Raw genomic sequence first — 12,871 nt, 5'->3', positions numbered from 1 at the left:
CAGCGCCTGCCCTCCGTCCCCTCCACAGGCTGGGGCTGAGCCCTGCAGCCTCATGGGGCCTCCTCCCATCAGGAGTGGGGAGCCCTGAGCTCAGCTCCCTTCTACGCCAGGGACCACGAGGCCAGAGCCAGCAGGTTGCTGGGGCCTGGGACACCTGCTCCGCCCTCCCCCCCCCCCCACCCTCCAGCCTATTCCCAGGGAGCCTGGGCACAGGGAGAGGCAGGCAATGGGCCCAGCTGGGGGCCCTGGAGCAGCTCCCCTTAGCCATTGCTGGCTGCGGCATGGCCCCCGGCCCGAGGGGCAGCCACTGGTGCATCCTTGGCCACGAGGCCTCGGATCTGTGCCGGTCTGGGTGAGTGGGGGGCCCACGGGCACCTCCAAGACTTTTCTCGATAGAAACTTTCCTCCTTTATTTGTTTAAAATGAAGCAGCAACGTGGCAAGCGGCTTCGCTGGGCGGCGCGTTCCCGCCCGGTGCCAGTGCAGCCGGGGCAGCTGCAAAGCCAGCTCCCCAGGAGCCGTGGCCGCAGCTGGCAGGCAGTCCAATGGCGCCATCTGCTGGGCCAGGAATCCGGTGCGGGGCTCCCCCTGGAGTCCCTGCAGTGGCGCCCGCCTGGCGCCCTGATGCCCAGCTGCGAGCCACGCCAATGTTCCCTCCTGTCGGCACCTGGCCCATCGCCGGCCTGCTGGTGGCGCGGTCAGTCTGGCTGCCCTCGCCAGGGCTCGGCCCCACCTCCAGCCCGCTGGCACAGAACAGAGTCCCTGCACGCCAGCCTCCGGCTCCTTCCCGCCAGCCCACACGGGTTGGCAAACAACGTGCGAATGCAGAAACCAGCTGCTAAGCCTGAGGCAGCTGCCCAGGCGGGGCAGGGCCCGTCCATGCCCTGCAAGCGGACTCAACGCTGTCCCTGGGCCGCAGCGCCAGACCCAAGTGGAGCTTGCCGGGTTCGGCGCAGAAGAGGCCTCTGTCCCGCTGCGCCGTGCTCTTGCTGCTGCCGCTGGTCAGCTGTCGCTTTGCAGTCTGTGATGGGGGGGCTGCCTGGGTGCTCCCCTTTGCAGCCGGCCTGGCACTGCACCATGCCGTGTCTCTCCTGGGGCAGCGACCCCCCCAAAGGCTCCTCTCCATCACTCATAGCAGGGCACTCTGCTCCCCCATCACTGACCATGGGGTTCCCCTCCTCCAGTGGGCTCCACGCCATCCCCGCTGGCCTCCCCACAGCGCTATGTACACAGCAGCGCAGCCTCGGCACCTGTCTGGCCCCCATGGGCCAAGCTGCTTCTGCGCCCAGGGGCCGACCCTCTCGCTTCCAGGGCAGGCTCAGAAATAGGCCCGGGGCGAGTCCGGTGCATCGCTGTCTCCAAGGCAGCCAGCTCAGCACACCAGCTCCTGGGCCATCTCCTGCAGGGCTGGGAACGGCTTCCGCCCCCCGGCCAGCTCCGGGTCCCGCCCCTCCAGGCCCCCCAGCTGCCGGCAGGGGCAGGACATCGTGTAGGAAGCCACCTCCTTAGGGCCACTGCTGCTCTCGCGGGCTGGGGCCTGCTCCAGCTCCGCCGGCCCTGGGGACTCCAGCGCCGGGGCCAGCCAGGGGTGCTGCAGGCATTGCTCTGCCGTGGCCCGTTTCCTGCGGGCAGGAGAGAGGGGTTAGCGCTCTGGGCCCGACCCCAGAGCTACCTCCACCTGCTGCGGCACCATCCGTGGCACTGAGCCCCCGGCCTTCCTCCCCACACTGCCCTCAGCCCCGGCGCGGGGGCCTGGTCCATAGCTGCCTCTCGGAGGGAGCCCTGGCTATGGCCAGGCAGGCAGCGGGGCTGTGATGAGTCCCACGACCACCCCGGGACCCACGCGTGGGCCAGCTCCAGGGCCGATCTCCCGGCGTGGGCAGAGTGTGATGGGGGAGGGGTTCCGGCCCGGGCGCCACGTGCCCCAGAGGCGGGTGGGGCGGGGCCAGGGGGCGGCAGCGGGTACCTGGGGTCCTTGACCAGCAGGGAGCGGATGAAGTCGATGGCGAGCTCCGAGATGCCCTGGAAGACGTCGGGCAGGAACTGCACGTTCACCTGCGAGACGTTCAGGAAGGTCTCCTGCTTGGTGTCGCCCAGGAAGGGCGACTCGCCCGTCAGCATGACGTAGGTCAGCACCCCGACGCTCCTGGGGAGAGTCCCGAGGGTCAGAGCCAGCAAGAGCCCCACGGGCAGGGGCCACCTGGCATGGGAGGGGGAGGGTAGCAGCAGCCTTGCCACCTGTGCTCACCTCCTGCCTCCTCCCCAGGTTGTACCCAGCCCCTGTGGCCAAGGAGGACCCCTCCCACCCCACGCCTGCACTGAGACTTGGCCCCAAAGCTGGGGAGGGCCAGGGGCCATGGGGGGACACAGAGGGAGGCAGCCCTGTGTCTGCCAGCGGCCCCCAATGCAGTTTGGTCGCGCCACGTGCTCTGGGCTTCCCTGCAGCTGGATGAGGGGCTGGAGGACATGGGCAGGGGGATTCGCCCCGTATCCTGGGGCGTCCCCGGCCGGGACGAGGGGAATCCCAGCTGCACACACGATGCGTCGGGAGCAAACGCTGCAGCTACCAGCTGCCTCTTAGCACCTGCCTTGGGTGAACCGCGCCCCCGCCCCAGCCCCGAGCGTGCAGGGCCCGAGACCTACCACATGTCGGTGGCCGTGCTGATGGGTTCGTAGCTCAGGACCTCGGGGGCTGCAAAGGGAACCACACGGGAGTTACCGGCTCAGCCGCGGGGGCAAGGCTCTGCCAGCGCCGCTGCCCCCGGGCAAGGAGGGTGCCCCCGTTCCCCCCCCAGCCTCCATTCGGCTGGAGCACCAGGGCCCTTGGGCACGTGGCTCAGCACCCAGGTGCTCGGGGCAGTCTCAACTCTGTGAGCCGGACCAATGTCTGCAGCCCGACGGAACAGGGTCCCTCCCCCCTCCCCCCCCCCCCCCGCGCCACCGCTGCCGCCACTTACCCACGTACTCCGGCGTGCCCAGGATCTCCCGCACCTCCCCCACGGCGTCCACCTGGCGCGACAGCCCGAAGTCCACGATGCGGATGTCGCCCAGGGGGCTGCTGCTGGTCAGGAGGATGTTCTGGGGCTAGGAGGCAGGAGCCGGGTGTGAGCCGAGAGGGCGGGGCCCCCGGCGCCAGGGAGGGGCAGGGCAGGGGCAGCTTTTTGGGAGTTGGCGTCCACCCGTCCCACCCTCCTGCCAAACTGCCCCCCCGGCCGGGTGCCAGGGCTCCGTGGCGAGACGCTCGCAGCAGGCGAGAGGCCAGCCCTGCCAGCCGCAGCTCCCTGCCCCCCCCCCCCCCACCTGGCCCCCTGGTACCTTGAGGTCCAGGTGCACGACGCTGTGCTGGTGCAGGAAGGCGACGCCGCGCAGGATCTGCCGCACCAGCCGGATCACGTCCTGCTCCGTGAAGGCCTCGTCCTCCTCCGCCACGCACAGCTGGAAGATCTCCCCGCCGGCCGCACTGGGGGGGAGGGGCAGCAGGTGAGGGGGGCATGGACCCCTGCTGGCAAAGGCCCCCTTCATCCACCAGAGCCTGCACACGCTAACCCCCTCCCCAGCACATGCTAACCCCCCCAGCACACGCTACCCGCTTCCCAGTACATGCTATCCCCTTCCTAGCACATGCTAACTCCCCTTTCTCAGTACATGTAGACAATGGCCCAACCGGTTCTCACCTGACCAGGGAAGGGGTCTGAGCAAAGGAAGGGGGGTTTAGAGAAGGGGCGTGGGGAAGCCTGGAGGAAGCAGACTAACCAGTGTAGGGGGGTTCAGGGGCCTGTAACCCCTTCCCCCATGGGGACTAGGGCTGCCGGCTTATCCTCTGTTCTACTGGCTGGCGGAGTCGCATCTTGCTGAGGACGGGGGTGCAGGGTCGGGGGACCCCAACACCCCGTCACTGGGGCTCCCCAGCCGGCAGCAGGAGCGGGGGCGGAGGGAGCGCAAGGCCGGCGTGTGCCGAGGCTGCTGCCGGGCAGGTTTGCATGCTCACCTCACGCTGTGGTTACAGCGAGAGCAGCTCGCAGGGTGCAGAAAAAAAACACACGCAAAACCACCGGCTGCTTCTGGGAAGTCAGCGTTTCCGAGATAGCCGCCCCCCGCGCCGGCCAACACCGCGCACCGCCCCATGGGGGAGCAGGGCCCCTCTGCCTTCGCAGGGCACCCCCGTCCTGCAGCGCCAGCGAAGCGCCATGAGAAACCCCAGCGGGGCTACAGGCCCAGCAGGGACGGGGGTGTTTGTCAGGCAGGCCCGAGCCTTACGCCTCCCCTCCAGCTGCCTGCGCAGGTGCCTGCTGCCAGCACCACAGCGGGAGCTGTGTAATTAGGTGGCATTTATACCGGCGCAGGGGGGCCAGCGTAGCATCCACGCCCCCTTCTCACTGCCCAGATGCCCAGCCTGCCTCACACGCCCGTGGTCCTGTGCCGGCGCCAGCCCAGGCCTGGCGAGAAGCAGCCACGAAACCCGGCACCTCTTGGTCACCGGTTCCAATCTGGCCTGCGTGTGGAACATCTCCTAGGCCTTGGCCTGTCCGGCCCTGACAGGGCAGCTGCCCACGTCCCATGAAGGCCGAGTGCCCAGTTTGGGCAGGTGCCCTCCACATGCCGCCTCCCGGCTCTTGGAGGGAGGAGAGTGGGACACGCCAGGACAAGGGCTTCTTTTCCCCCTGCCACGGGGCAGCCAGGCCCAGAACCAGCTTCCTCCCCCCACAACTGCACAGGGCCCCCCTTGCTCCGTTCCCCCCCACAGTCCCTTCCGCCCTGCAGCGTGTGCACGGGGGAGCCGGGAGCATCACTCCTCCGCCCTGCGGCTCCCGTCCCCACGTCACCGTCCCAGCAGCACCTGGGCCTTTTCCCGGTAAGCGAGCCGGGCTGGGGCGCGCACGAGGCCCCAGACAGGAAGCCGCGCTCCCCGGGGAGCCAGCCAGGGCCTGCGGTGGAGCCGTGTGGGCAGGATGCGGCCCCGAGCTGAGCAGCTGCCCGGAAAGGGAGCTGAGAAACGGGGCTGAGGCCGGTTCTCAGACACGCTCCAGTTCAGTCACTTCCTGCCGTGCTCAGCCCCAGCCAGGCAGCAGCCGCAGCCAACGTCGGGGCACAGCAGCACGGCAGGGCAGGGAGCTCCTGGTGCCCCAACATGGGCACAGCTGCAGCCTGGAGGTGCTGGATGGAGAGGCTCTTCTGAGGCCCCCAGCCTGCAGGGCCCGACTCAGGCCCCCCTCCTAGCAGCCCCAAGGGACCACATAACCCTCCCCCATCCATGTCCCCTTCTGCAGAGACTCCTGCCCAGGCCAACCCCACGGGTCCATCCTGCAGCCGTCACACTGCAGAGCAAGGGGTGCGGGAGGGCTGGGACCAGCAAGGGGGCTGGGGGAGGCAGTGGGGGGGCCCTGCTGGGCTCAGCCCGGGGTGGAGGAGGGGGCCCCGCCTGCCCCGGCACTCACCACTCCAGCACCAGCACAATCTCGGCGGGCGTCTCGTAGACCTCGTGCAGATCCACCACGTGGGGGCAGCGGGCGGCCAGCTCCAGCAGGGCGATCTCATTGACGATGTCGGGCCGGCAGTCCTCGCCCTTGCGCCGCTTCCGCAGGAACTTGGCCGCGAACTCCCGGCCCGTGGCCTTCTCCAGGCACTTCTTCACCACCGCGAACTTCCCCCTGCGGAGAGCAGCCGCCGGGACCTGAGCACGGGCCCATCGCGCCCCCCCTCCACCTGCGCGGCCCCCAGCCGGCCCGCGTCACCCCTCCCAGCCTGCCCCGGGCCGGCCCCATCGCGCCCCCCTCCACCTGCGCGGCCCCCATCCGGCCCGCGTCACCCCCCTCCACCTGCGCAGCCCCCAGCCGGCCCGCATCACCCCCCTCCACCTGCGCGGCCCCCATCCGGCCCGCGTCACCCCCCTCCACCTGCGCGGCCCCCATCCGGCCCGCGTCACCCCCCTCCACCTGGGCGGCCCCCATCCGGCCCGCGTCACCCCCCTCCACCTGCACGGCCCCCATCCGGCCCGCGTCACCCCCCTCCACCTGCACGGCCCCCATCCGGCCCACGTCACCCCCCTCCACCTGCGCGGCCCCCAGCCGGCCCGCGTCACCCCCCTCCACTTGCGCAGCCCCCATCCGGCCCGCATCACCCCTCCCAGCCTGCCCCGGGCCGGCCCCATCGCGCCCCCTCTCTACCTGCGCGGCCCCCATCCGGCCCGCATCACCCCTCCCAGCCTAACCCAGGGCCCAGCTCCCACGAGCCTGGAACGAGGATGCAACCCAGGGAGCTGCTCCCCCGGGGCCCAACCCCCTGCCCCTCCCCGACAGACGGCAGTGCCCATGCTCCTCTCCCCTATGGGGGGGACACCCCCCCATCCCGGCCTGCCACTGAGCAGCCCCCTTGGAGCAAACACCCCAGCCCCTGCTCCAGGGACCCACGGAAAGCTGGGAGGGGCAGAGATGCAGGAGCCGCCAGGCTGCAGGTGCTGGCCCAGGCGGGTTTAACCTGCACTTGGGACCATGCGGGAGCCGGCAACCTCCTGTGCTAGGGCCTGCACCCGCGCCGCGTGGCCAGGCCCTGGCGTGACAGTGCTGGGGCAGAGGGCTTTATCCTAGGGCACCACTACGTGCTGCTGGGAAAAGGTGCAGGGGCCTCCGCAGCGGCTGCACCCCGACCGCCAACCAGCCCCTGGCACGGTGGAGACCCTACGCTTCCCATGGGGCCCCCAGGGCAGCGGTACGGCCCAGTGCCCCAGTATCCACAGCACGTTTGGGGCAGAGCCCCTGGTCCCAATCCCAGTCACACCCCCCCCCCGCAGCCTGACCCCCCCCAAGCCTCTGCAGCACGGGCTGAGGGGGCCCAGCATTTCCCAGACCTGCTGCTCCAGCCCCCACTGCTGGGACCCGGCCATGCCCCTGTCACTCCCTGGCAGGGATCTCTGGGATTGGCAGTTTACACTGGGTCATAAGAACATAAGAACGGCCGTGCTGGGTCAGACCAAAGGTCCATCTAGCCCAGTAGCCTGTCTGCCCACAGTGGCCAGCACCAGGTGCCCCAGAGAGGGTGGACTGAAGACAATGATCAAGCGATTTGTCTCCTGCCATCCCTCTCCAGCCTCTGACAAACAGAGGCTTGTCCCCAGACTAATAGCCTTTTATGGACCTAACCTCCATGAATTTATCTAGCTCTTTTTAAAACTCTGTTCTAGCCCTAGTCTTCACAGCCTCCTCTGGCAAGGAGTTCCGCAGGTTGACACTGCGCTGCATGAAGAACTTTCTTTTATTAGTTTTAAACCTGCTACCAATAGAGGGCAGCACAGCCAGGCCATGCAGGCTCCCGTCTCCCTGCAGATTTGCGCCTTGGGGAAGGAGCCTCCGAGCTGGGGCAGGGTCAGGGTCAGGGACAGGGACCGCTCCCTCCCTACAGGCAAAAGGGTCACGCAAGGTGGGAGGAGCTGCGCATGGTTCTCAGCGTGTAAACACAGACATTCCGTTTCCAGGAACCCCTGGCCTAATGGGAACCATGTGTCCCTGGTTCAGCTCCTGAATGGCAGCCACTGGGGGTCCCCCGCACACAGGACACTGCAACTACAGCCTCGCAGACAGCGAGCACAGGCCCACGAGCCCCCGGAGAGCCCGGGGCAGCAGCCAGCAGGAAGTAGGAGAGCTTCCCCCCACCCTGAGTGCTTAGTGCCACACATGTGGGTCGCGACTGACCCCCGCTGCGAGCCAGAGCCCGGCGCTCTCCCCACTTCCACCCCGAACCTCAGCTCTGGCTCCAAACCCGACATCTTCCAGGCAAAGCCCCAGCCCAACCCGAAACCACCCCCCTCTCCTTCCTGGCTGGCACAGGCCTGCCTGCCCCCACCCCGGCACAGCTCAGTCCCAGCACAGCCCTGCCCGACGCCGTGCCAGCCAGCACCAAGACCCCCGCACGGCCCGAGTTCTCTGCGGGCCCTGCTCTCGCCTGGGTGGTGCCCGAGAAAAGTGGGATGAAGCCAGAGCAGATGGCTCACAATTAGCAGCAGCCACCCCGGGAACTAGCCCGTGTCCCGCCCCACGGGCCAGGCCACCCAGCCAGTCCCGACCTGCCGCTGGCAAGGCCCTTTGGGCGACCCAGCCATGGCTGTGGTTGGGGGCACCGCCCAGCCGCCAGGCCTCAGGCTGTGAGGAGAGCCATAGACCAGGGCATGCTCAGACGTGAGCCCCCTGGCCAGGCTGGGTCCCCCACCCCGGTGCCCCTGTTTGCACCGCACACAACTGGAGAGCTGGCTCCCCACGCAGGTCGGCCTGGCCCCCAGCCCCTCGGCTGCTCGCAGGGCCAGCCCCGGCAACGGCCGCTCAGCCCCAGAGCGCTTGGAAATGGCCCCGAATCAGAACATCGCGCCCCAGGCGAGGGACTCCGGCAGCTTCTGGGGGGCTGCTTGTGAACAGGAAGGGAACTAATGCTGGCAAAGGGGGGGCCAGGAGACTGGCAGGAGGGTTCCCACCCCCACAGTCCCAGCTTGCAACATCCTCCAGCCCAGCCCTCAGCTCCCCTCCCCCCAGCTCCGCCAGCCCCCCTCTGTCCCAACCCGCAGCCCCCTCCAGCCCAGCCCTGGGCTCCCCCCCGCTAGGCCCAGCCGTCATGCTGGGGGCTGGGGGTGGCATTCCGCACAGGCCGCAGCCCTGCTGGGGTGGTGCCCAGTTCAGCAGAAACGCCCCTGCCAGCTGCCCACACGAGCGCATCCGCCAGCCTGGCACTGACAACAAAGCGAGCCGGCGGCGGGAGGGGACGGGGGGGGGAAGCTCGTGGCCCCCTGGAGAGCCGGGCACATAGAGGCGCGGGGCAGGGTGCCCAGGCTGAGCAGAGAGGCGAAGCCAGACAGGCCTCTGTGGAATCCCAGCCGGGGTGGGGGCCCCCCTGGCCTCCCCCTCCCAGCAGCCCCAGAGGCCTTTGCTCCAGCCACCCTCAGCTAGATGGCTGAGGGCTCACACGCTGCCTGGCCTGAGCCGGCCCCGGATTCCCAGCCTCGGGGCAAAGCCCCTAAGCAGCGCGTGTGTCTCGCTGCAGAGGGGCGCTTCCTGCCGCAGCAGGGCCGGCTTCCCCAGCGCTCCCCTGGCGCAGGAGGAGTCGATGTGCCCCCCCCCCCCAGCGATGTGCCCCATTGGAATGGATTCGGTTCCTCTTGGCCCCTCCCTGTGCACGTCCCAGTGCAGCCGGATGTGCCGTGAGACCCACAACGGGCCTGATGCGGGGACGGGTTGCAGAGCAGGACTGAGAGGCACCAGCAGAGCTGGTGTCCAGGGGTCCAGGGAAAGGCCGGGGGCTGCAGGTAGAGGGGCACAGCAGCGACCCGGGGAGGTGGAAGCAAGCAGGGTTCCCTCTATTTTTTTCCACCCCCCAAGCGGAATGAATTTTGTTATGTGCACCAATATGGGGGGCTGCGCACCACAGCATCTTTGTACTGGTGCACATCCGTGTTCCCTGTAAGCTGAGCACACGGGCGGCCCCTCAGGACAGATTCAGGCGCTGCCCCACTGATCAGCAGAGCACCCGCAGCCGGCAGCATGTGTGGCTATGGGTGGTGCACATCCGCACATGCCTCGGTGCACATGGCAAAATTTATTCCGTACATGGATGGGAAAAAAATTAGAGGGAAGATTGGGGCGCATAAAAAAAATGATGTGGCGGGGGTGGGGCCAAGAGGTTTGTAGTGCGGGAGGGAGCTCAGGGATGGCACAGAGTTGGGGTGCAGGGTGTTAGGGCTCTGGCTGGTGGTGCGGACTCTAGGGTAGGCCAGGAATGAGGGTCAGAGTTGGGATCGGGGCTGGGGCCGGGCTGCCTGGGCCGCAGCAAGGTCAGGGTTGGGCTGCCGTGGTGCGTTGGAGGATGGACGAGGTGACAGGTTGGGGTGGGCCAGCCCTCTCCTGGCTGCCATCGGTCCCTGCCCTGCACCACTTCCCGGAGGGCCTGTGCGGGGCTAAATATGTAGGTGCGCAGCTTACAGGGAATGTAAGGTTGCAGGGGCTGCAGGTCAAGGGATCCCAGGGGGCAGCGGGTTGGGGTAGAGGGGCACGGCAGAGCTTGTCTAGGGATCCCAGGAGGCAGCAGGTCGGGGTAGAGGGGCGCGGCAGAGCTTGTCTAGGGATCCCAGGGGGCAGCGGGTCGGGGTAGAGGGGCGCGGCAGAGCTTGTCTAGGGATCCCAGGAGGCAGCAGGTCGGGGTAGAGGGGCGCGGCAGAGCTTGTCTAGGGATCCCAGGAGGCAGCAGGTCGGGGTAGAGGGGCGCGGCAGAGCTTGTCTAGGGGTGCCAGGGGGATGCCAGGGGGCTGCAGGTCGGGTTGGAAGGCCCAGCAGAGCTATTGCAGGAATCCTGCCCAGGACCAGGCCTGACTCCAGCCACTGGCCGTTTGTCTCTCCCTTTCCTAAGCTCTGAAATTCACGCTTAAATCCTTTAAGAAAGCGCACGGAGAGCAAGCGCCGCCGCAGGTGCCTCTCCCTGAGGGGCGGGGAGCTGAGTTGGCCACAGAGCCCCCCACTCGGGTGCTCTCTGCTCGGCCTGGCGGTAGGACTGTGCAGCGGGTCGCACACTGGAGACTTAGGGTCTGCTCCCGTCTCTGCCACAGCCTTCCCGTGTGACCTTGGCCGATTCCCTTCATCTCTCTGGGCCTGGTGGTGCGGACGAGCCCCAGAGGTGGCTGACGTGATGTTTCACGCAGGGTGAAATGCCGCATCCGGGCCCAGGCAGTGACGGAAACAAACTCTGGCTCCAAAATAGGCCCCCCCTCCGCCCTCCCGTGAGTGCGCAGCCGTCTGTCCTGGGCAGACTCTGCTGCTAAAGATAGCCAGGGTGGGCACCGTCTCCAGCCGCAGCCCTGGGGAATCCAAGGCTGCTTTCAGAGCGCCGGCAGCCTGCTAATTACAGAGAGCTACCCCATGCCACAGGCTGCTCGCGCTACGCCCGGGGCAGCTCTGCACCCAGCAACCGCCACCTGTGCCGAGCTGCAAGGCCCAACCCCCGAGATTTGCCTCCCCTTAGTTCACAGGAAATCAGCAAGGAGCAAGCGACCTGAGCAAGAAACCGCACGGTGCTTGGTTCCGGCGGTCTGCCGAGCACCGACAAGCTGGGGCTCTTCCTGCCCCAGCTCCCCCCGCCTGGCACCGGGAGCCACACGCAAAGGGCCCTTCACCGGGGTTCAGCCAGCGCTGGGCACTGAGCGGAAGGTCTCTGGGGAATGGGGCCACAGGAATCAATGCCTGGGGGGGCAACAGGGCTCTGCCTGGGGGGAAGGGGTCTCTGCCCTAGCATGTGTGTCTGTGTGCACCTGCACCCCCGCAAGCCGCTGTATTTCCCTGGCTCCTTCCCCCCTCCCTCCCCAGGCTCCACAGCCCGACCTGGGCCCCTTGGGCGGTGCCAGGAGATGGGCCAGGGCAGGGCCTTGCTGTGCCGGGCGCTGGGTTACTGGATGCCCCAGAGGGGAGGGAAATCTCAGTGAGTGGCATTCGCACTTGGCCTGCGGCTCCCTGCTGCCACCCTGGCTCGGGGTCAGCCGAGGACACTGGCGGTGCCAGCCAGGCGGCCTCCCCACCCCAGCCAGCACCGCAAGAGACAAACCCCAGGGGCACGGCGGCATCTGGCGAGTCCACCCCCACCCACCCCGGCTCTCAGCCAAGCGCTGCTGCCACAACCCGCCAGGCCTGCGCTGGGCCCTGCCTCAGTGCCCCTGGGCTGTGTCACCCATGAGGGAGCTTTCTTCACCCCTCCCAGGCCTTTCTCTGGGCCCCACAGGGGGGCACCAGCAAGTGCGGCGCTGAGCAAGCCGACCCACATTGCGCCCGGAGGTTTGGAGTCTGCTGCCAGCTTCCAGTGCCAGGCTCCAGGGCCTAAAAGCGCTAGGACTGCGCTTCCCCAGGCAGAGACGCACACAGAGACACCCGGGCCACTGGCACACAAGAACACACACACACACACACAGAGTGACACACACAGCAACACCCAGGCCACTAGCACACAGTCACACACACACAGTGACACACACAGCAACACCCAGGCCACTGGCACACAGTCACACACACACACAGTGACACACACAGCAACACCCAGGCCACTGGCACACAGTCACACACACACACAGTGACACACACAGCAACACCCAGGCCACTAGCACACAGTCACACACACACACAGTGACACACACAGCAACACCCAGGCCACTGGCACACAGTCACACACACACACACACACAGTGACACACACAGTAACACTCAGACTATTTTGTTAGTCTTTAAAGTGCTACCAGACTATTTGCTGTTTTTAAAGTTTTACACACAGTGTTAGACTTAGGCCATTCGCACGCATTTATACACACCCCGTAACATATACACACACAACGAAACACAGACACACACACACAGTGACACCTGTGCCACTGGCACACCGTAACACACGCGTGCCATGACACCCATGCTGTTCACACACCATGACACACATCCCCCCGACTTATTCACAAGCTGAGTCTGCACACACATTCACACACGTACACACACACACACAGACACACACACACCAAACTACCGCCCCCCTCCTCCTGGGGATGCTGCGGCCGGCGGGGAGAGAGGGGGTCGCCCGTCCGGGGCCCCGGGTGAGCAGGGGGGCGCAGGCCCCGCCGACCCCCGACCCCCAATCTCACCTGCCCAGCTCCCTGCCCAGCAGGCTGTAGCTGTCCGCGAAGCGCTCCGTGCGGATGCGGGTCTGCGTGAGGGCGGCCATGCCCGGGCGGTTCATGCTGGCCGAGCCCGACGGGGCGTCCGGGGCGCTGCGGGGGAGCGAGGACGGGGCGCGGAGCCGGCTCTCAGGCGGGGGAGCGGCTGTGGACGTGCCAGCGCTGTGCTGCGGAGTCTGGCTCGGGGCACAGCCGCGGC

General features: G+C 67.6%; 1 protein-coding gene across 1 annotated transcript; it reads right to left on the bottom strand.

The window, feature by feature from the left end:
• Window positions 1-221: 221 nt before the first annotated feature.
• Window positions 222-12,871, bottom strand: LOC142820971 (serine/threonine-protein kinase 17A-like). The gene is made up of 7 exons (XM_075911287.1): window positions 12,640-12,871; window positions 5,435-5,647; window positions 3,315-3,459; window positions 2,957-3,083; window positions 2,643-2,691; window positions 1,966-2,145; window positions 222-1,621 (listed from the first exon to the last, which is right to left on the bottom strand). Exons 1-7 carry the CDS (start codon window positions 12,732-12,734, stop codon window positions 1,372-1,374), a joined length of 1,059 nt encoding a protein of 352 aa, XP_075767402.1. The 5' UTR covers window positions 12,735-12,871; the 3' UTR covers window positions 222-1,371.

Source organism: Pelodiscus sinensis, chromosome 29, assembly GCF_049634645.1.
Source record: "Pelodiscus sinensis isolate JC-2024 chromosome 29, ASM4963464v1, whole genome shotgun sequence".
NCBI lineage: Eukaryota > Metazoa > Chordata > Testudines > Trionychidae > Pelodiscus > Pelodiscus sinensis.
The sequence above is the reverse complement of the archived record's forward strand: the minus strand, read 5'-3'. Positions and strand labels throughout refer to the sequence as shown.